Raw genomic sequence first — 20,660 nt, 5'->3', positions numbered from 1 at the left:
GACTATTGGAGCCACAGAGGTTAATAACAATTTTCTTTTCATTCTTACAATTATGATAATGAAATGTGCAAATATGATAATGAGATGGTGTGAGAAACTTCAAATTCCTTTATGGATATTTTACTTAATTTTATGTCTATAACTCAAATATTTGAGGAAAAAACCTTCATCAATGGCAAAAAGTTCATCAAGATGTTGATGGCAGAATTCAATGTGGAGTCAGTCATTTCTTACCATCTCAAGGGCATCACGCAGAGTACTGGATAAGCTATCATCTAGGTTTGTGAGATACAATCCTCCGTCTCCTAAAACTAGAAATTAAAACATAAAAATTTAGAAAAAAGAAGAAGTATAAATTTAGTAAATAATCTGACCATAAAGCCATAGAACATTACATTTAAACTTATACAATAAAAATACTGGCAAATTTCATAAATAGTAATTCACAAGCTACTCAATGTCACCACTTTCTTTAAAAGTACACTTTATAACAAAGATGAGACTTCTGTTTCACCTACCAGCTTGTCAGAAATTAAAAAGAACTATAAACATCAACCATTAACCATGAAATTGAGGAAGAAGCACTCCTGTATACTATTGTTGTAATTAAAAACTGATTAAAATTAAAAATGATGAACCTTTCTGGAGAGCATGTTGGCAACATTTGGCTATGTTAAAGTGCTTCCTCTGTCTCATAGATTCCACTTCCAGGCAGTCTTCTAACGAAGTTACCAGGTAAGCGCACAAAGATATAGACATGTGCAAGGATGGTCACTGGAGAGTTACATCTAGTATGGAAACACTGAAAACAATCTAAATGCCCACCACTATGGCATTGTTTTAATAGACGACACAGCCACTAAAAAAATGAGGTAGAGCTGTATGTACCGATACAGAAAGATGTCTACAATATATTAGGTTAAAAAATTCAGGTGTCAGGAGGATCCAAGATGGCGCCGTGAGTAGTCCTCTTTGTCTCTCCCACTTCGAGTCTACAATTATTTGGACACTTATCGCTTAACAAAGGATATCCAGACAGCGTCTCAGGACATCTGAGAGACCCACGCGACTATACATCGGAAGGCGGACGGACTTTCCTCCAGGAGGATGTGGAAATAGGTGAAAACTCTCTGACCCCGACCGAACAGCCTAGTACCTGCAAGCGGCTTTCTTCCAACGGACACCCCCAGAAGATCAACACACATCTAGGGCAGGAGCGAGCACACAACAGAGGAGCGACGGTGGAAACAGGTGACCAGAACCCTACCTAAACCCCCCGCAATTACTCCTAAACACAGAGGGAAACTCTAGAGTTACACACCTGAGCCTGCAGGGAGAGTCTCTCCCCACCATTGGCGGGGAGATCCCGCCTAGTGTTCACGGCACCTGGAGGGTCCCAGAGAGAATCGGTGAGGGTACGGAGGTCCCCCGGCTGCCACTGCCTGCACGGTGGGGCTAGGGATTGCCGGAGATCTCGGAGCGGACTGGGGCTGGGTGAAGCTCCAGAGGCCGACTCTGTGCCCCGGAGGGGAAGCTCCAGAGTTCCGCCTGGGCAGCAGACAAAACTCTCTGTCTGCCATTAGCGGAGGGGCCACGCCTAGCATTCACAACTCCGGGAAACTCCCGGAGAGAACCCCAGAGGGCGAGGTGACCTCCAGCTGCCGTTGCCCGCCCCATGGGGCTAGGGATTGCCGGAGATCTCAGAGAGGACTGGGGCTGGGTGAAACTCCAGAGGCCCGCTCCGCGCCCTGGAGGGGAAGCTCCAGAGTTCTGCCCGGGCAGCAGACAAAACTCTCTGTCTGCCATTAGTGGCGGGGCCACGCCCAGCATTCACAACTCCGGGAAAGTTCCGGAGAGAATCCCAGAGGGCGAGGTGACCCCAAGCTGCCGCTGCCCGCCCCGTGGGGCTAGGGATTGCTGGAGATCTCAGAGATCTCGGAGAGGACTGGGGCTGGGTGAAGCTCCAGAGGCCGGCTCCACGGCCCAGAGGGGAAGCTCCAGAGTTCTGCCCGGGCAGCAGACAAAACTCTCTGTCTGCTATTAGCGGAGGGGCCATGCCCAGCATCCACAATACTGGGAGGGTCCCGGAGAGGAGAATATCAGGCAGGGCAGCAGCTGACCAGCTACCACTGAAATCAGTATCTCCGGCTATCCCCCAAGACAGGGCAAAGGGCTCCCTGAGTTTCTGGGGAACAGGACTGAGGCTGGGTGGAGTTCCAGCGACCCAGCTCCATAGCCTAAGGGGAAACCCTACAGGCTCACAGTAGCCTCAGGGAAAGCCTCTGCACAGCACTAGTAGAAAGCACCCATCCGGCAGCCACAAGGCTGGAAGACCCCAGGACAAAAGTAGCATAGCTAGGTGAACTAACCACAGACTGTAGAAGATGCCAATAGCTCTCCTGCGACCCATAGTGGACAAGTGAGATTTTGTGGGTGCCGACAGTGACGGAGCGACAAATATAAGTGATCCCACCCCTGGCTGCTGGAAAAGCCCATAACACCGTTGCAGACCCCAAGGAGGGAGCACATCTAGGTGGGCTGCAACAGTAGGCACCAGCAGCCTGAAGCCCCTCTGTGACGGCCCCCATGGCAGAGGAGGGAATCCAAAGTACCACTGTGACTACGAGGAGGGGCCCAGGCCCAGTTAGCAACTGCGGATAGGGTTCCTGGTTGGTGCAGTATAAACAGCTGCTCCCCCACTGCAGCAGCAGAAACAAGTGAAAGGAGCAACTAAACTCTATCTCTATGCGGAGGCACAAATCAACAACATCAAGCAACATGAAAAAATACATTAAATCTCCAGAACAGAAGGAAAATAACAAATACACAGAAAACAATCCCAAAGAAAATGAGATATATGACCTAAATGATGATGACTTCAAAACAGCCATCATTAAAATACTCAATGAGTTAAGAGAGAATTCTGACCAACAACTCAACGAGTTCAGGAGCTATGTCATAAAAGAGTTTGATACAATAAAGAAGAACCAAACAGAAATATTGGAAATGAAGACCACAATAGAGGAGATTAAGAAAAATCTAGATGCACTGAATAGTAGGGCCGATAATATGGAGGAAAGAATTAGCAATTTGGAAGATGGCAATATCGAATTGCTGCAGGCAGAGGAGGAGAGAGAAGTAAGACTAAAAAGAAATGAAGAAACTCTTCGAGAATTATCAGACACAATTAGGAGAACAAAAGAAAGCAGGTGTCGCTATACTAATATCAGACAAGGTAGATTTCAAAGCAAAACAGATAAAGAAAGAAAAGAGGGACAGTATATAATGATAAAAGGGACTCTCCACCAAGAAGACATAACACTTATAAATATATACGCACCCAACACAGGAGCACCAAAATTTGTAAAGCAACTCTTAATAGAACTAAAAGAAGACATCAACAACAATACAATAATAGTAGGGGACCTCAACACACCATTAACACCAATGGACAGAACATCCAGATAGAAAATCAACAAGGAAATAATAGAATTAAATGAAAAATTAGACCAGATGGACTTAATAGATATATATAGACCACTTCATCCAAAAACAGCAGGTTACACATTCTTCTCAAGTGCACATGGAACATTCTCAAGGATTGACCATATTTTGGGAACCAAAGCAAACATCAATAAATACAAGAGAGTTGAAATAATATCAAGCATCTTTTCTGATCATAACGCTATTAAACTAGAAATCAACTACAAGAAAAAAGCAGAGAAAGGTGCAAAAATGTGGAGACTAAACAACACGCTTCTGAACAAACAATGGATCATTGAAGAAATTAAAGAAGAAATCAAATATTATCTGGAGACAAATGAAAATGAGAACACGACATACCAAATCATTTGGGATACAGCAAAAGCAGTCCTAAGAGGGAAATTCATCGCAATACAGGCTCACCTCACTAAACAAGAAAAAGCTCACATAAGCAACCTCAAACGACACCTAACAGAACTAGAAAAAGAAGAACAAACAAAGCCCAGAGTCAGTGGAAGGAGGGAAATAATAAAAATAAGAGCAGAAATAAACGATATTGAAACAAAAAAGACAATAGAAAGGATAAATGAAACAAAGAGTTGGTTCTTCGAAAGAATTAACAAAATTGACAAATCTTTAGCCAGACTCACCAAGAAAAGAAGAGAGAAATCACAAACAAATAAAATTAGGAATGAGAGAGGAGAAATCACAACAGATACCAATGAAATACAAGAGATCATAAGAGAATACTATGAAAAACTATATGCCAACAAATTGAACAACCTGGAAGAAATGGACAAATTCCTAGACTCCTACAATCTCCCCAAACTGAATCAGGAAGAAATGGAGAATCTGAATAGGCCAATCACAAGTAAGGAAATAGAAACGGTAATCAAAAACCTCCCCAAAAATAAGAGTCCAGGACCAGATGGCTTCTCTGGAGAATTCTAACAAACATTCAAAGAAGACTTAATACCTATTATTCTCAAACTGTTCCAGAAAATTGGGAAAGATGGAGCACTCCCTAACACATTCTATGAAGCCAACATCACTCTGATCCCCAAACCTGACAAGGACAACACAAAGAAGGAGAACTACAGGCCGATATCACTGATGAACGTAGATGCAAAAATCCTCAACAAAATTTTGGCAAACCGAATACAGCAATACATCAAAAAGATTATACACCATGATCAAGTGGGATTTATACCAGGGACACAGGGATGGTTCAACATCTGCAAGTCAATCAACGTGATACACTACATCAACAAAATGAAAAACAAAAACCACACGATCATCTCAATAGATGCAGAGAAAGCATTCGACAAGATCCAACACCCATTTATGATAAAAAACCCTCAATAAAATGGGTATAGAAGGAAAGTACCTCAACATAATAAAGGCCATATATGACAGACCCACAGCCAACATCATACTCAATGGACAAAAACTGAAAGCCATCCCTCTGAGGACAGGAACAAGACAAGGGTGCCCACTTTCACCACTCCTATTCAACATAGTACTGGAGGTGCTGGCCAGAGCAATGTGGCAGGAAAAAGAAATAAAAGGAATCCAAATAGGTAACGAAGAAGTAAAACTCTCGCTGTTTGCAGACGACATGATCTTTGGGGTATAGAAAACCCCAAAGAATCCATAGAAAACTATTAGAAATAATCAACAACTACAGCAAAGTAGCAGGGTATAAAATTAACGTGCATAAATCAGTAGCATTTCTATACACTAACAATGAACTAACAGAAAAAGAACTCAAGAACTCAATCCCATTCATAATCGCAACGAAAAGAATAAAATACCTTGGGATAAACTTAACCAAGGAAGTGAAGGATCTATACAATGAAAACTACAAGACTTTCTTGAAAGAAATTGACGATGACATAAAGAGATGGAAAGACATTCCATGCACATGGATTGGAAGAATAAACATAGTTAAAATGTCCATACTACCTAAAGCAATCTACAGATTCAATGCTATCCCAATCAGAATCCCAAGAACATTCTTCACAGAAATTGAACAAACAATCCTAAAATTCATATGGGGCAACAAAAGACCGCGAATTGCTAAAGCAATCCTGAGCAAGAAAAACAAAGCCGGTGGAATCACAATCCCCGATTTCAAAACATACTACAAAGCTACAGTGATCAAAACAGCATGGTACTGGTACAAAAACAGGTCCACAGATCAACGGAACAGAATTGAAAGCCCAAAGATAAAACCACATATCTATGGACAGCTAATCTTCGACAAAGGAGCAGAGGGCCTACAATGGAGAAAAGAAAGTCTCTTCAACAAATCGTGCTGGGAAAACTGGACAGCCACATGCAAAAGATTGAAAATTGACCATTCTTTTTCACCACACACCAAAATAAACTCAAAATGGATCAAAGACCTAAAGATTAGGCCTGAGACAATAAGTCTTTTGGAAGAGAATATAGGCAGTACACTCTTTGACATCAGTTTCAAAAGAATCTTTTCAGACACTATAACTCCTCAGTTGAGGGAAATAATAGAAAGAATAAACAAATGGGACTTCATCAGACTAAAGAGCTTCTTCAAGGCAAGGGAAAACAGGATTGAAACAAAAAAACAGCTCACTAATTGGGAAAAAATATTTACAAGCCACTTATCCGACAAAGGGTTAATCTCCATAATATACAAAGAACTCACACTGCTTAACAACAAAAAAACAAACAACCCGATCAAAAAATGGGCAGAGGACATGAACAGACATTTCTCAAAAGAAGATATGAATATGGCCAAGAGATACATGAAAAGATGTTCATCATCACTAATCATCAGGGAAATGCAAATCAAAACTACACTAAGATATCACCTTACACCCGTTAGATTGGCAAAAAAATCCAAAACCAAGAGCGACAAATGTTGAAGAGGTTGTGGAGAAAAAGGAACCCTCATACACTGTTGGTGGGAATGCAAACTGGTACAGCCACTATGGAAAACAGTATGGAGATTTCTCAAAAAGTTAAAAATAGAAATACCCTATGACCCAGCCATCCCATTACTGGGTATCTATCCTAAGAACCTGAAATCAGAAATCTCAAGAGTCCGTTGCACCCCTATGTTCATCGCAGCATTATTTACAATAGCCAAGACGTGGAACCAACCTACATGCCCAGAAACTGATGATTGGATAAAGAAGATGTGGTATATATACACAATGGAATACTACTCAGCCATAAAAAAAGACAAAATTGGCCCATTCACAGCAACGCGGATGGACCTCGAGGGTATTATGTTAAGCGAAATAAGCCAGTCAGAGAAAGACGAACTCTATATGACTCCACTCATAGGTGGAAGTTAGTATATTGATAAGGAGATCTGATCGGTGGTTACCAGGGAAAAGGGGGGTTGGGGGGAGGGCACAAAGGGGGAAGTGGTGTACCCACAACATGACTAACAAAAATGTACAACTGAAATCTCACAAGGTTGTAATCTATCATAACAGTAATTAAAAAAAAAAAAAAAATTCAGGTGTCAAAACAGTATGTATAGTATGATCCTATTTTTTAAAGGCAAAAATACATACACATATAAATGTATTTATGCATCTATATATGTATTAAAAAAAAAAGACTGGAAGGGTATATCCCAAACTATTAAGAGCGATATTACTTCTGGAGGGTGGGACTTATGGGGGAGATTTTACATTCTGAGGTTAAGGGCCACAAAGGTTAACTTGAAGAGTCCATATTCTTTCTACTATACCATGCTAAATCTTGAAAATTAAGTAAAAACACTTTAAACAGAAAAGTATTAGGAAATATCATAATCTAAGCATTACTTAGGAATTATCACAATCTAACTGGTGAAATCAATTGATACAAGTTAACTCACTCTTGGAAGCCACTTTTTGACCACAGTTAAATAAAATCTCTCCTTCAGAGATAGGTCTGTCCGAAGTTTCGGTTTCAGTGACAGTAACGCTCAAGGTGCTCTCCATGGTTGATGAGTCAGAACTGGGCATCTGTATGGGGGAAGGGGCCTTGGTGCCAGCAGGAAGCGGCGTAAAGGGAACTGGCTTGGGAGGTGCAGGCTGAGCAGTGACATCCACGCTCTCAGGTTCTTCATCTTTGGCCACAGACATTACACTAAGAAGAAAAAGACATATTTTGAACTTATTGGGTCACTGAAGGTTTACATTAATTTTGATATTCAAAAAGAGATTCAAAGGTATTGTTTCCTTTAGGCAAGTATCTCTATAATCTGCACTACTATAATTAATTAACAAGACTTATTTTTCCAAAATTGTTTTCATGCTTTAATCACAGATCATCTTGTAAGTTCTACCATCCATAAATAAATCTACATGCGAATTTATGGTACTCTAAAAGTCAACTGATCATGGTAAATGAAGATTCACACTGCAGAGAAAGCATTTTCTATTTTATTACCAATATGACAGATATCTTTATTTTAATCTGTTTCCCAAAAAAATCTAAATAAATAAAAGAATAAAATAAAATCAATTTTGAAATAAAAGAATTGAAGGTATAAATAAATTTGATAAAAATTTTAAAAACTTAAAATTTATGAAATTTCTTTTCACTAATGTATAAAGTAGCTTGTGACTCATAAAGCTTCATTTATCATTTCTGATGTTTCCAATGGGTCACACAGTCAACCTAAGACGAACTGCACAGTTACTAAAAGTGAATATGTCACGGCTCACATAGCTCGTGGGTGGAGCTCTTCCCGAGGAGAGTTAGGATTCTCTTCTTCCAGTGGCAGGTCTCCATCACTCCATGGCTTGGGAGGCTCTGGGCTTGATATCTTCAATTTGTCCATGGAAATCTCTGACGAAGTTGGGGTAAGAGCTGCTGCAGGAGGAGGTGTAGCAGCAGGGGTGTTAACAAGTGTGACGGCAGGCACATCATTTCCTGAACATTTTTTTTTAAAAGAAAGAAAATGATAAAAGTCAGTGAACAACTCCATAGGCAGGCAAGATAATGCTGTTTGAGAAATCTTAACATTTTGACATACAAATAATGGCAACAGTAATTAATAATAATGATGGTGGCCACTAATGGGAAAATTCCCAAATTAATTAGTAAAGCTTAAAAAATAACCTTGAAAAGACTTATCACTTTTAGCACCACCATGAACTTAAAGTAGTCTCAGTATCTATTAGATAATATATTTTAAAAAGTGGCAACCAATTCCTTAGTTTCTATGCAAGAAAAATGATTTACTAAAACCTAGTAAGCAACAGGTATGTGTATATTAATCTATAAAGCATCTTATAAAACAAACCATGAAGTTTTATTGAATAGTTGCTAAAATTAAAACTGAATTATAGAAATAAGGTTTCTACCTTTTTCAGCAAATATTTCTTTGACAGGAAAAGCTACATCATGATCTGAATCACAGGGAGAAGAATCTGGAGTTTTTACCAACACACACTCCTTAGGAGGTGAGCAAGGGGAGCGAGGAGGAGTTGGCTGTGGGGTGGCCACTGGGGTACATACTCTGGCCTAAAATAAATAAAACGAGATAAATGGTGCTTATAATCACCCAAATAAAGGTAATTTGAAACAATAAAATGAGTTCACTGAGAGGTTACAGAGAATTTAAACATATAGGGGGACAAAATGGAGCCCTAAATAAATATCCTGGCTTTTGAACCTCTAGCTATTAGTCTGAAGACTAGCCCGCAGAAGGCCTCAGGTAACTGAAATAGCTCTGTCTCTGAAGTGAGCCCCAAAGAAATCTAAGGTTCCCTCTTCTAACACAGAGGAAGATTAAACAGACACACCTGAAGATCAAACCCAAACATAAGCCAGGTGGGCCATGGAGCAGAAAGGAAGCATTTTAAACAAGTGACAAGATATCAAAAATCAGACTTTTAGCACAAAAGAACAGAGCTTGTAAAAAGCAATGAAAGTATAAGAAAAAGCACGGGGGACGAAATAAAGATAATAGAGAGATGGAAAGGACTAGGTAAGAAAAAAGTAAACACTTTCAAATCAGTTTGTTAAATAGGTAATCACTCAAATGATTCAAAATCGAAAAGATAAAAAAGGATGAGAGTGAAAATTCCATCTCCTTTCCTATCCGTGACCATCTACCTGGCTCCCTTCCCCCGAGTTATCAAATATAACCTTGACCTAAGTCATCTTACACGTCTCCAGATTCTCTGTGGAGTAGATTCCCAGAAGCGGGACTGCTTGGTTAAAAGACTAATTGCATTTTTAATTTGAGTACATATTGCCCAATTTCCCTCTAGAGGGTTGTGCTATTTGACACTAACACTGGAAAGCACGAGAATTCCCATTTCCCCAAGATTTGCTGAACAATAGCATTATCAAACTTGCAGTTTTACAAATCTGATCAGTAAAAATGGGATTTCAGTGATTTTTTTTCTTATTATCAGTCAGATTGACCATCTTTTTGTATGTACATGGGCCATTTGTATTTCTTTTGTGTGTGACCGGTCTCGACACATTTTTACCTTATTTTTCAGATGCATTATTTGTCTTTTTCTGCTCATTCTAAAATGTCTTTACATAGTAGGTTGACTAGCCTTTATCCTGCATTATGAGTCACAAATTGATATGCAATTTAAAAACCATAAAGCACATTAGAAATTCTATAGCATCATTTAATAATTAGCATATTCTTAGCCTTGATTTTTAAACAAAAGAAATACACTATATTTTTTTCTTCTTCTTCTTCTTCTTTTGTGAGGAAGATTGTTGCTGAGCTAACATCTCTGCCAGTCTTCCTCTTCTTTATGTGGGATGCTGCTACAGCATGGCTTGACGAGCCGTGCTAGGTCTGTGCCTGGGATCCAATCCTGTAAACCCCGGGCCACCAAAGTGGAGCACGTGAACTTAACTGCTACACCACCGGGCTGGCCCCATATTTTTTTTTCCTTCTTGACTGCATAAACCTATAGCATAAGAGCATTGTTTTCAAATATAATGCTACTGACTCATCACCATGACGGGATTTGATGCTATTCCACTAGTAATGGTAATGGATAATGAAGATAAGTGAGTATTTACCAAGCTCCAGGCACTAACTTAAGCTCTTTTCATTTATCATCTCACTGAATCTTCCACAAAATCTTAAATGATGGCTAAGATACAGAATCATAAAGATGTCAGTTCTCCCCAAATTAAACCAATTAAAATAGAATTAATTCCCATAAAAATCCCAATAAAATCTTTTACAGAACTTGAAAATTAATTTTAAAATATATTTGGAAGATCAAAAGACCAAGAGAAGCCATGACAATTCTGAAGCTAAGGAACAATACGGCGAGGGGGAGAGGCGCTTGCCTCCCTAGATACTCAGTAAGCAGATTTTGGTAAAGCTATGGTTGTTTAAACTCTAAGTATTTTATCTCTATTATACAAATAAGACTAAAGTAACAGAACTGAGGGTGCAAATTCAAATCTTCCCAACTCCAGAGTCCATGTTCCAAAGTCCAATTCCATATACTGCCCATTTATACTTATTTTCCTACATTTCCTCATTGAGTTACCATCATGAAAGTATATCCAGTAGATGGTCAGAAACAAACCAAAGTTAATTAACACAGAGAAAACCACAACCCTGACACCTGCACCATATGCGTTACCACTGAGCTAATACAGCACAGACCAAAACCATGGACCAACTCGGGCACACCAATCACATCACACCAATCTCCATAAAATTCAGATATCTACCTTTATGTTTATACTTCAAATGAGGCAATTTAAATGTTTCACCTATATAACATGATGTCTCTGTGATGAATCAGAAGTGACCACGAAGGTTTAAACAGCTGGTAATATAGACTATATTTTGGTTTTATATAATTTCATGTTGCTATAATAGAGTAGAAACTCTTAATAAGGCTCATTAAACAAACAATAACAAAAGTGCCTAAAATACACTTTCTTTTCTTTTTCACCTTATTTATTTACTTATTTTTTGGTGAGGAAGATTGTCCCTGAGCTAACATCTGTGCCAATCCTCTTCTATTTTGTATGTGGGATGCTGCCACAGCATGGCTTGAGGAGCAGCGTATATGTTCACGCCCAAGATTTGAACCCACGAACCCCAGCCTGCCAAAGTGGAGCATGCAAACTGGCTGCTCCACCACGAGGCTAGCCCCTAAACTTTCTTTTAAAGGTTAAAAATATCAGTTTACATAATAACCAAAAGCAATGTGTGGCTGTTGGCTATATCTTAAATTAAAAAAAAAAGCTATAAAGGATATTTTGGGAACAATTAGGGAAATTGGAATATGGACCCTATATTGCATAGTATTAACATATCAATGTTAAATTTGGGGGGTATGATAATGGTATTTTGGTTATGTAAGAGAGAATCTTGTTCTTAGGAGATATGGCTAATGGTTTCAGAAGTAAAGTGTCATGATATCTGCAAATTTCAAACGATATTTAAAGAACACATAATATATAACATATAAAGACAGATAAAGAAAATGTCAAAATGTTATCAATTGGTAAACACAGGTAAAAGGTATAAAAATGTTCATTGTATCATACTTTCAGATTTTCTATAGACTTAAAAGTTTTAAAATAAAATGCTGGGGAAAATGTTACTGGAATCATAGCAATAAGGAATCAATCTCCACCACAAACTCTGATCTTAACAAAGCCAATTTAAAATGTGTACATTTTACTGTTCTTTAATAAACGTATCAAAAATTCCCCAGGACTCCAAGTCCTGAAGGTGCATCATGCCTACCGGCAAGTATGTTCTGCTTGCTGAAGCATCTCCAGAAACACTTGTAGCAACAGGACCTTGCTTCTTTGCTTCTCTGTCACCCAGCATGACAGCAATGGTCTCAGCAAGAGCTTCATTCACAAAATGGCTAATCATGTCGGAATTCACAGGGACCCCGGCGTCCACAAAAAGCTGGAGGGCACCACTGCTTGTTCCTTCCACTAAAAAAATGAAAGAATTTCAGAATAACTGTGCAAGAATCATGCTTGCCATCCAAACCTTAATTTTCAAAATTTCAGAGATGCAAACATATGTGTATGAGGGGGTGGGAGGAGGAACAGAAACAAAAATACAAAATCTACTTATTATGAAAGAGCATAAGATGATAACTTACATAATGAACAGCCTCTTATAAGCAAACCAAAAAGGGGAGGAAATCACCCTGATGAAAATTTACTTAAATGGCCTCTTCCCTACCACTACAGAATTTAGTGATAAAAAGGATTTGCATCCACAATAAATGCTCTCATCTGAAAACAAGCCACATTTCCAAGAGGAGGCAACAGAAAACCCTGTGACAGATCTTGGCCAAAATACAAGGACACAATGACTGTGGGGGAATTTTAGAGAAATGGTAGCTGCTTCATAAATATGAAGACAAACCTTTCTTCCTTCTAGTCCCAGATACATCAATTATTAACATTACAGGCTAATCCTCCTCAAACTCTTCTAGTAGTTTAGGTATTTGATATCAGAAACCTTACAGGTATATTAATTTTCCAAGTGGGTTGTACTTTTCACTTGTATGAATGTACATAAAATTCAGTAAAACTTCCTTAACAGACTTTATTAGACTTGATGCAGCTATATTTCTAAAACTCTGTTGGGAAAACATGTAAACAATGATCTATATAACTGATAGAGATGGAACCTCTCCAAAGAATATTCCTTAAATAGCACTACTATGGCAGAAAGATCTGGAATTACCTAAAAAGTGGGTGCAGGTGTCTTGGGATCACTTGTTGAGGGTTAAGTAATAGCAATTTACTCTGGAGTTACCATGGGAAAGACTATCACAATACCAAATTTATATTCGACAGTCTATGTTAATACTTCTCCTTTTTAGTTCACATAATTTCACTGTGTTGGCATGACCAAAAATCAAAACATCTTTATTACAAAGCCCCAAAGCCCTACCCAGACATAGGCAAAACAAAAGCAAACACACACGCTTTTAAAGAAAAGAGAACAGAATCTAAACACCCAATTTGGAAATTTTAAGATTTTCATCCAGGAAAATGACAATTTCCTCATAACTGTTGGTCATTTTTTTCCTTCCTTCAAAAACTGAGATGATGCAAGAAAACTCGGGATAGCAGCAGTGGAGGAGGCATTTGAGTTACACTAAATAGGAAGAATTTACCAAACGCAACAGGAAATTTTCCGGTGCTAGGATGTAGGATGTAGCCGGGTGGGGACTAAGATCCAAAAAAGGAAAACAGAACAAACAATAACTCCCAAGGCTTTGGAGATTGGGCACTTGGAAAATTGTGATATCATTAACAGAAATAGAAACAAAGAAAGAACGAGTTTGGTTAGAAAAATGAGATACATTTTGGACATGCCAAGTTTGGGGTGCCACTGGAGTATCAAGTAGAATATTTATCAACATGCAGAACTGCCAGTTCACAGCCTGGATGCGCCACTGAGGGGCCATCAACTGACAGAGGATAACTAATGGCAAGAGGAGCCTGAAAAAACACAAAAAGGAAGAGCGCAGAGCACAGAAACTTGGGCGAAATTTTTATTCAAGTAGCAGAAAAAAAGACAAGGAAATGATGTCTTAAATTTAAAAGACAGGAGGGAGAACAACAGAATGAATTCTAAGAAACCAAATCCAGTGGACATTGTGGGAAGCAGAGGTGGTCAAGAGTGCCCATGCTAGAGTCTTCCAGGAGGATGATGATTTGAAAAAAGGTTGTCTGTGACAACCAAATGACGTGAGAGAGGAGTTTCACTAGCAGGAGGGCAGAAAGCCAGCCCCTAAGGACTAAGGAGAAAGTGGGCTGAGAAGGTAAAAGCAGTAAATATAGACTCTGAAGTCTCGGATTTGGGCAGTAAGGGACAGCCTAGGAAGGAAGAAGAGTAAGTTATTCTGGACCGGAGAGAAGTGAAAAAAATAATGATACACAGGAATGTAAAAAAGAAAAAACGAAAGAACAAAGTTGGAGAACTTGCAAATCCAATTAAGACTTATTTTTAAATCACAGTAATCAAGAAGTGTGGTATTGATGTAAAGACAGACTTACAGATCAGTGGGACAAGACAGAAAGTCCAGAAACAGATTCACACATAGTTAGCTAACTGATTTTCAACAAAGGCATCAAGCAATTCAGTGGGGGAAAGCATGATCTTTTCAACAAATAATGCTAGAACAACTGGATGTCTGTACACCAAAAGAAAAAAAATCTTGATTCCTATTTCACAACATATATAAAAATTAACTCAAAATGCACCCTTGACCTAAATGTGTAGTCTAAAACCACACATCTTCCGGAAGAAAATATACGAGAAAATCTAAATGATCTTAAGTTAGTCAAAGAGTTTTTAAATAATGCACCAAAAACTCCACAAACTATAAAAGAAAAATTGATAAATTAACCTTTATCAAAATCAATCTTTTGGTCTTCCAAAGATAATGTTGAAAAAACAAAAAGGTAAGATACAAACTAGAACATATTTGCAAACATATGTCCAATAAAGGACTTGTATCCAGGATAAGTAATGAACTTTTACAACTTAATAATAGGAAGACACAAACTCCAATTTAAAAATGAGCAAGAGATTTAAAAAGATACTTTACCAAAGTAAATATACAGGTGGGAAATAAACACACTAAAAATTGTACAACAGGGGCCGGCCCGGTATCATAGTGGTTGTTTACTCATTCTGCTTTGTTGGCCCAGGGGTCATGGATTTGGATCCCAGGTGTGGTGTGGACCAACACATCGCTCATCAAGACATGCTGTGGCGGTGTCCCACATATAAAGTGGAGGAACATGGGTACAGATGATAGCTCAGGGCTAATCTACCTCACACGCACACACAAAAAAACTGTACAATATCATTAGTCATTGGGGAAATGCAAATAAAAAACATAATGAGATATCTCTATATGCTTACAGAATGACTATAATTAAAAACACTGACAACGCCAACTGTAGGCGAGCATGTGAAGCACCTGGAACTCTCATATACTGCTGTGTAGGACGCAAAACAGAACCACCACTTTGGAAACATTTAGCAGTTTCTTATAAAGTTAAACAACTACTTACCATATGACCAAGAGAAATCAAAAGCTATGTCTAAAAGATTTGTTTGTAAATATTCATATCACAGCTTTATATATAATAGCCAAAAACTAAAAGACTACAAATGTCCATCAACTGGTAAATGGATTAACAAATTATGGTATATCCATAGAGGGTAATATGACTACATGCACAAAACATAATTGTCAAAGCATTATGCTAAATAAAAGAAGATAGACACAAGGGACTATGTACTGTATGATTACATATATATGAAATTCTAGAAAAGGCAAAAATACAGTGATAGAAAGCAGATCAGTGGTGGTTTGGGCTCAGCAGGCATGGGAGGGGGTTAGGAATTAGCTGCACAGTGGCATGAGGAAACTTTTTGGAATGATGGAAGTGTTTTTCTATATCATGATTGTGTGGCTAATATATAGCTGTGTTAATTTATCAAAACTCATCAAATTATACACTTAGAATTGGTGAATTTTATGGCAAGTAAATTATACCTCCAAAAAGTTGATGGAGAAGGAGGAGGAAGAGGGGAGGTTGGAGAGGAAGAAAAGGAGAAAGAAGGACGGGGATAAATAGAAAGAAGAGGAAGAGGAAGGAGGAGGAAGAGGAGAATGATGTGGGTTCTATAAAGAAACAGGCTCATTTATCCATTCAGTGAATATCTAAATTCTTGTCAGGTGTCAGTTAAGGGCTAGGCACTAAAGGAGAAACATCCTGAATCCTGAGTAATTAACAGTCTAGTGAGAGAGACAGATATGTAAACCAATCATAAATAGAATCTGATAGTGACTAGAACAAGATACATATAAAGTGCTATGGGAAACAGCAGAGAGATGTGGGGTGGGGGGATGGAGAATGGTATAGCAACGTGAATGTTCAGTACCAAGTACGGGGGTGAGAGAGAACTGATGTCCACCACAGAGAGGAGCTGCGAAGTGATCCTGGAAGTAAGAGCTTATCTTTCGTCAGCCGAGGACTACTTGACCTCTAGAATATATAAATCCACAACGACCTGAAGGTTTTGTCCTTTAACAACAAAAAAAGTTAAAAAATTCCATTTCACTTACCAATATCAGAAGTCAATGGTTCACTTGCCTCACTGACTGAAACACTGACATTAGCTATGGCCTGTTGTTGGATTGGAAAGAGCCCAGAGATAATTCTTGACATTATTTCTTGTTCCACCCTGGGAGATAAAAGTGAAGGATTCCTAAATTTGACTGAATTGTTTAAAGTGTTAGAAATACCACTCTTAAAAATAACCTTTACCTATGGACACAAACATTTACACGTGAAAGCAGTCATTGTGAAAGTTGAATCGGAAAGAAGAAAAAATTCAAATGTATCTCCTAGCAAAATAAACCACATGAAACAGAATCTCCATGTGGCAGATAGTTCATTAAATCAAATTAAAACCTTTCAGATTAGTCTAATGAAAAGTTTAACACATCTCCTAAATTCATGGTAAGGTTCAGATCAATGATTATCTGGCAAATCATATACCTAAAATGCTGGGCTCCCTACTCTGAAAGCACACACAAAAAACCACACAAGATCAGAGCTAGAGAGGAAGTCCAGTTGTGCTCTCCTAGAGGAAACAAATATATAGACTGCAATACAGGTAGTTTTCCTTCTAAAAAGGAAAGAAAATTTATTGCCAAGGTCATTTTTAGGAAGGGGAAGGGAAACAAGAGGAGGAAAGGAATGGAGAAAAAGAGAGGAAAGAACATCAACAACAGGAGATGTTCGTTGTAGAAAATCAGAAAATATATAAAAGTTAAAAAAAAAAAAACAGATAAGGCTCACTCAGGAGCCCAGATTCAGGGATCAACACAGTTAACCATTTGGTATATATTTTTCAAATTTTTCTTCTATGCATTTTTTTTTTTTTTTGAGGAAGATTAGCCCTGAGCTAACATCTGCTGCCGATCCTCCTCTTTTTCTGAGGAAGACTGGCCCTGAGCGAACATCCGTGCCCATCTTCCTCTACTTTATATGTGGGACGCCTGCCACAGCATGGCTTGCCAAGTGGTCCCATGTCCACACCTGGGATCCGAACTGTCGAAACTCAGCCCGCCAAAGTGGAACGTGCAAACTTAACCGCTGCACCACCGGGCCGGCCCCTATGCACATTTATTTTTGAGTGAGGTCTTGTAAACTGCAGTTACATCATTAATACCCTGCTTCATTTATGCCTCAGTGTATTATTACAATCTTTTAACATCATCAAATATTCTTTTAAACCTAATCTTAATAACTATTAATATTCAGGTGTTTAGTTTATTCCATAACTTCCTTAAGGTTTCTCACAGGTAAAAATAGGGATAAAGACATAGTTTGTAAGTATATATAAATAACACAGAGAACAGTGCCTTGTTTGTACTAAGTACTATAGGTGCTAAGTATTCTATGGCCTAGTAGCAGAACCATATTATTTCCTTAGGGTAAATTTCTGGAGGCGAATCACTGGATTATGGAACGTGCACCTTTTTGAGGCTTTTGTTACTTAACCATAGCCTCCTTTGCCACAATAGACAGCCTAAATACAAACATTCAAGGACAGAAACAGTACCTCCAACAATTAGTTACGCCCTCAGCATCATCTCAAATAGTTTCCAGTGACTACAGTAAAGGAAAAGTTTCATGAACAAAAGGAGACAAGGACGATTTTCAACCAAAACTGAATACTTTTCATTTGTAGTTGCTACTATGATTCTATTCACTCCAACACCAGTGTATACTCACCACTGAATTAAGCTGTTTTCCAATGTTTCTTTTCTCTGAATTACTTTATCCAGAATATCAGCAGTGGGCTGAAAAGTAGAAGCAACTGGTGGAAATGGAGGACCATTATATTTTGTAGAAACAACTTTAACACTTCTGTTAAACTCCAGAATTGGTTCAGAGTATTCTGGAATTTCATCACGTTTTTCCTCTTCCTGGTAATAGTAAAAACAAAACTATTATATTCGTGTATCTCTTCAATATTTACTGAGTGACAAGTATAGGCTGCAGAGTTGGTAGGCAAATTAACCAACACTTCTAAATTAATCAACAGCATTTCTAAATAGGTGGTATCACATTATTCGTAACATACACATTTGTCATACAGATCACGTTGAAGAAACCTTAATTACACAATTATTTTATCTTTTTAAAACCCAATATTCATTTTAAACAATCATAAAACAAACCAGAAAACTTTGATTCCTGCATAAAACATTAACATTTCCCTTTAGAAATTTATCTTAATTTATTATCATAATAAAACTGCTTCCAAATATCACTCCTTCCTCTTGCAGAACCTATAATTTACATTTATGTAAACATGCAGTCTGGTCATCTTATACATTATTTGTACCATCACATCACAATAAAAGGAGTTATTTCTGGAATTTCTAAACTTTTTATTATGAAAAATATCATACATATTTAAAAGTAAACAAAACAGTGCTCATGCACCACATCTGTTATCTATAAACAACATGTATCTATTCCAAGCTTTAACAATGACCAACTCACAGCTAACATTGTGACATTATACTCGCCCCATCCACTTTCCCCTTCACGTCTCATTTTGAAGTAAATCATAGATATATCATTTTACCTGTAAATAATCCAATGTGTATCTCCTCCTAAATTAGGACTCTTTAAAAATAATATTCTCCTACTGAAAAATGAAGTCCACAGCTAATACGTGGCAAAGCCAGGGTAGGAGCACTTGTCTTTGAACTCTAAATCCTCTGCTAGCTCTAAAACTGTTTCTTTCACTTGTACATTGAACAAAGAGTTGTCGAATATCTTTGCTAGGTATTAGGAATATGAAGATAAATAAGATTCTTGCCTTTAAAACACTCATGTGGAGTTCACATGAGAAGATATAACCAATGAGCAAATAACTTTCATGTACTGCATATCTCTTAATATTCTAAAATTGGGTTCATCTTATGATTAACAAAACTAGACTTAGTTCTGAAAGTCTAAGAAATAAGAACAAACGTCTTCTTTAAAGTCTACCTACACATTACTAAAGTAGTCTCCATGTTCTTTTCTCCCATCCTTTATATTTCATTTCCTATCTTTTCCCTTCCTTCTATTTTATCATTTCTATAATTCTTTCTGCTATATAGGCTCTTCCCTTGGATTTTAGACCCCTCACAACTTTATACCTCAATACAAACTAACTGGTGACCTTACCAATAATCCAGAACTCAAACAGACAAATGTAATAGAATGAAGAAAAAAGAGAGTGGAAAGAAGGAAGCCAAAGGAAATGGACAAGAAGTAGGAAGCATGAGAGATGAGAGGCAGGTGGGAAACAGCTGACAATCATTAAGTTTCATGGAGGCAGCTAGGTGACATAGATGAAGATAATACTGTATGATAGACTAACAACTTTATAATTTTAAAATAAAAATATATTTAACTCAAAAGTAAAAGGAAGTTTCTCAAAGCACTGTAACATAATACTGATGGTCAAAAGTTACTCTGCCATCAGGAACAAGGCAAGGATGTCTTCTCTCACCACTCCTTTTCAATATTGTACTGGAAGTCCTTGTTAATGCAATTAGACAAGAAAAGGAAATAAGAGGCATACAGATTGGAAGGAAGAAATAAAACTGTCTTTGCTTGCAGATGACATGATTGTCCATGTAGACAATCTGAAAGAACTGACAAAAAAACTCCTGAAACTAATTACTGATTATAGCAAGGTTGCAAGATACAAGGTTAATATACAAAAGTCAATCACTTTCCTAAACACCAATAATGAACAAGCGGAATTTGAAATTAAAAACATAACACCATTTACATTAGCACCCCCAAAAATGAAATACTTAGGTAAAAATCTAACAAAACATGTACAAGAACTATATGATGAAAACTATAAAATTCTGATGAACGAAATCAAAGAACTAAATAAATGAAGATATGTTCACGTAGAGGAAGACTCAATTTGTCAAGGTGTCACTTGTTCCCAACTTGATCTATAGATTCAATGAAATCCCAATAAATTATTTTGTAGACAACAAAAAACTTAACTCTAAAATTTATATGGAGAGGCAAAAGACCCAGAACAGCCAATACAATATTGAAGAGAAGAATAAAGTGGGAGAATTGACACTAGC

At 37.9% G+C, this 20,660-nt stretch overlaps 1 protein-coding gene across 9 annotated transcripts in view; it reads right to left on the bottom strand.

Moving 5' to 3' along the window:
• The window catches only part of KIAA0586 (KIAA0586 ortholog), a 116,152-nt gene that overhangs the window by 58,510 nt on the left and 36,982 nt on the right, over window positions 1-20,660 (bottom strand). For all 9 annotated transcript variants that reach the window (XM_046647565.1, XM_046647563.1, XM_046647564.1 and 6 more), the window contains 7 exons: window positions 18,280-18,473; window positions 16,602-16,720; window positions 12,227-12,426; window positions 8,835-8,994; window positions 8,193-8,400; window positions 7,358-7,611; window positions 235-311 (listed from right to left, as the gene is read on the bottom strand). In XM_046647565.1, the coding sequence (XP_046503521.1) occupies window positions 235-311; window positions 7,358-7,611; window positions 8,193-8,400; window positions 8,835-8,994; window positions 12,227-12,426; window positions 16,602-16,720; window positions 18,280-18,473 (1,212 nt within the window). The remainder of the gene's footprint in view (window positions 1-234; window positions 312-7,357; window positions 7,612-8,192; window positions 8,401-8,834; window positions 8,995-12,226; window positions 12,427-16,601; window positions 16,721-18,279; window positions 18,474-20,660) is intronic.

This window comes from Equus quagga, chromosome 20 (assembly GCF_021613505.1).
Source record: "Equus quagga isolate Etosha38 chromosome 20, UCLA_HA_Equagga_1.0, whole genome shotgun sequence".
NCBI classification, from domain to species: domain Eukaryota; kingdom Metazoa; phylum Chordata; class Mammalia; order Perissodactyla; family Equidae; genus Equus; species Equus quagga.
Note: the sequence above shows the minus strand (reverse complement) of the source record. Positions and strands in the feature narration are given on the sequence as shown.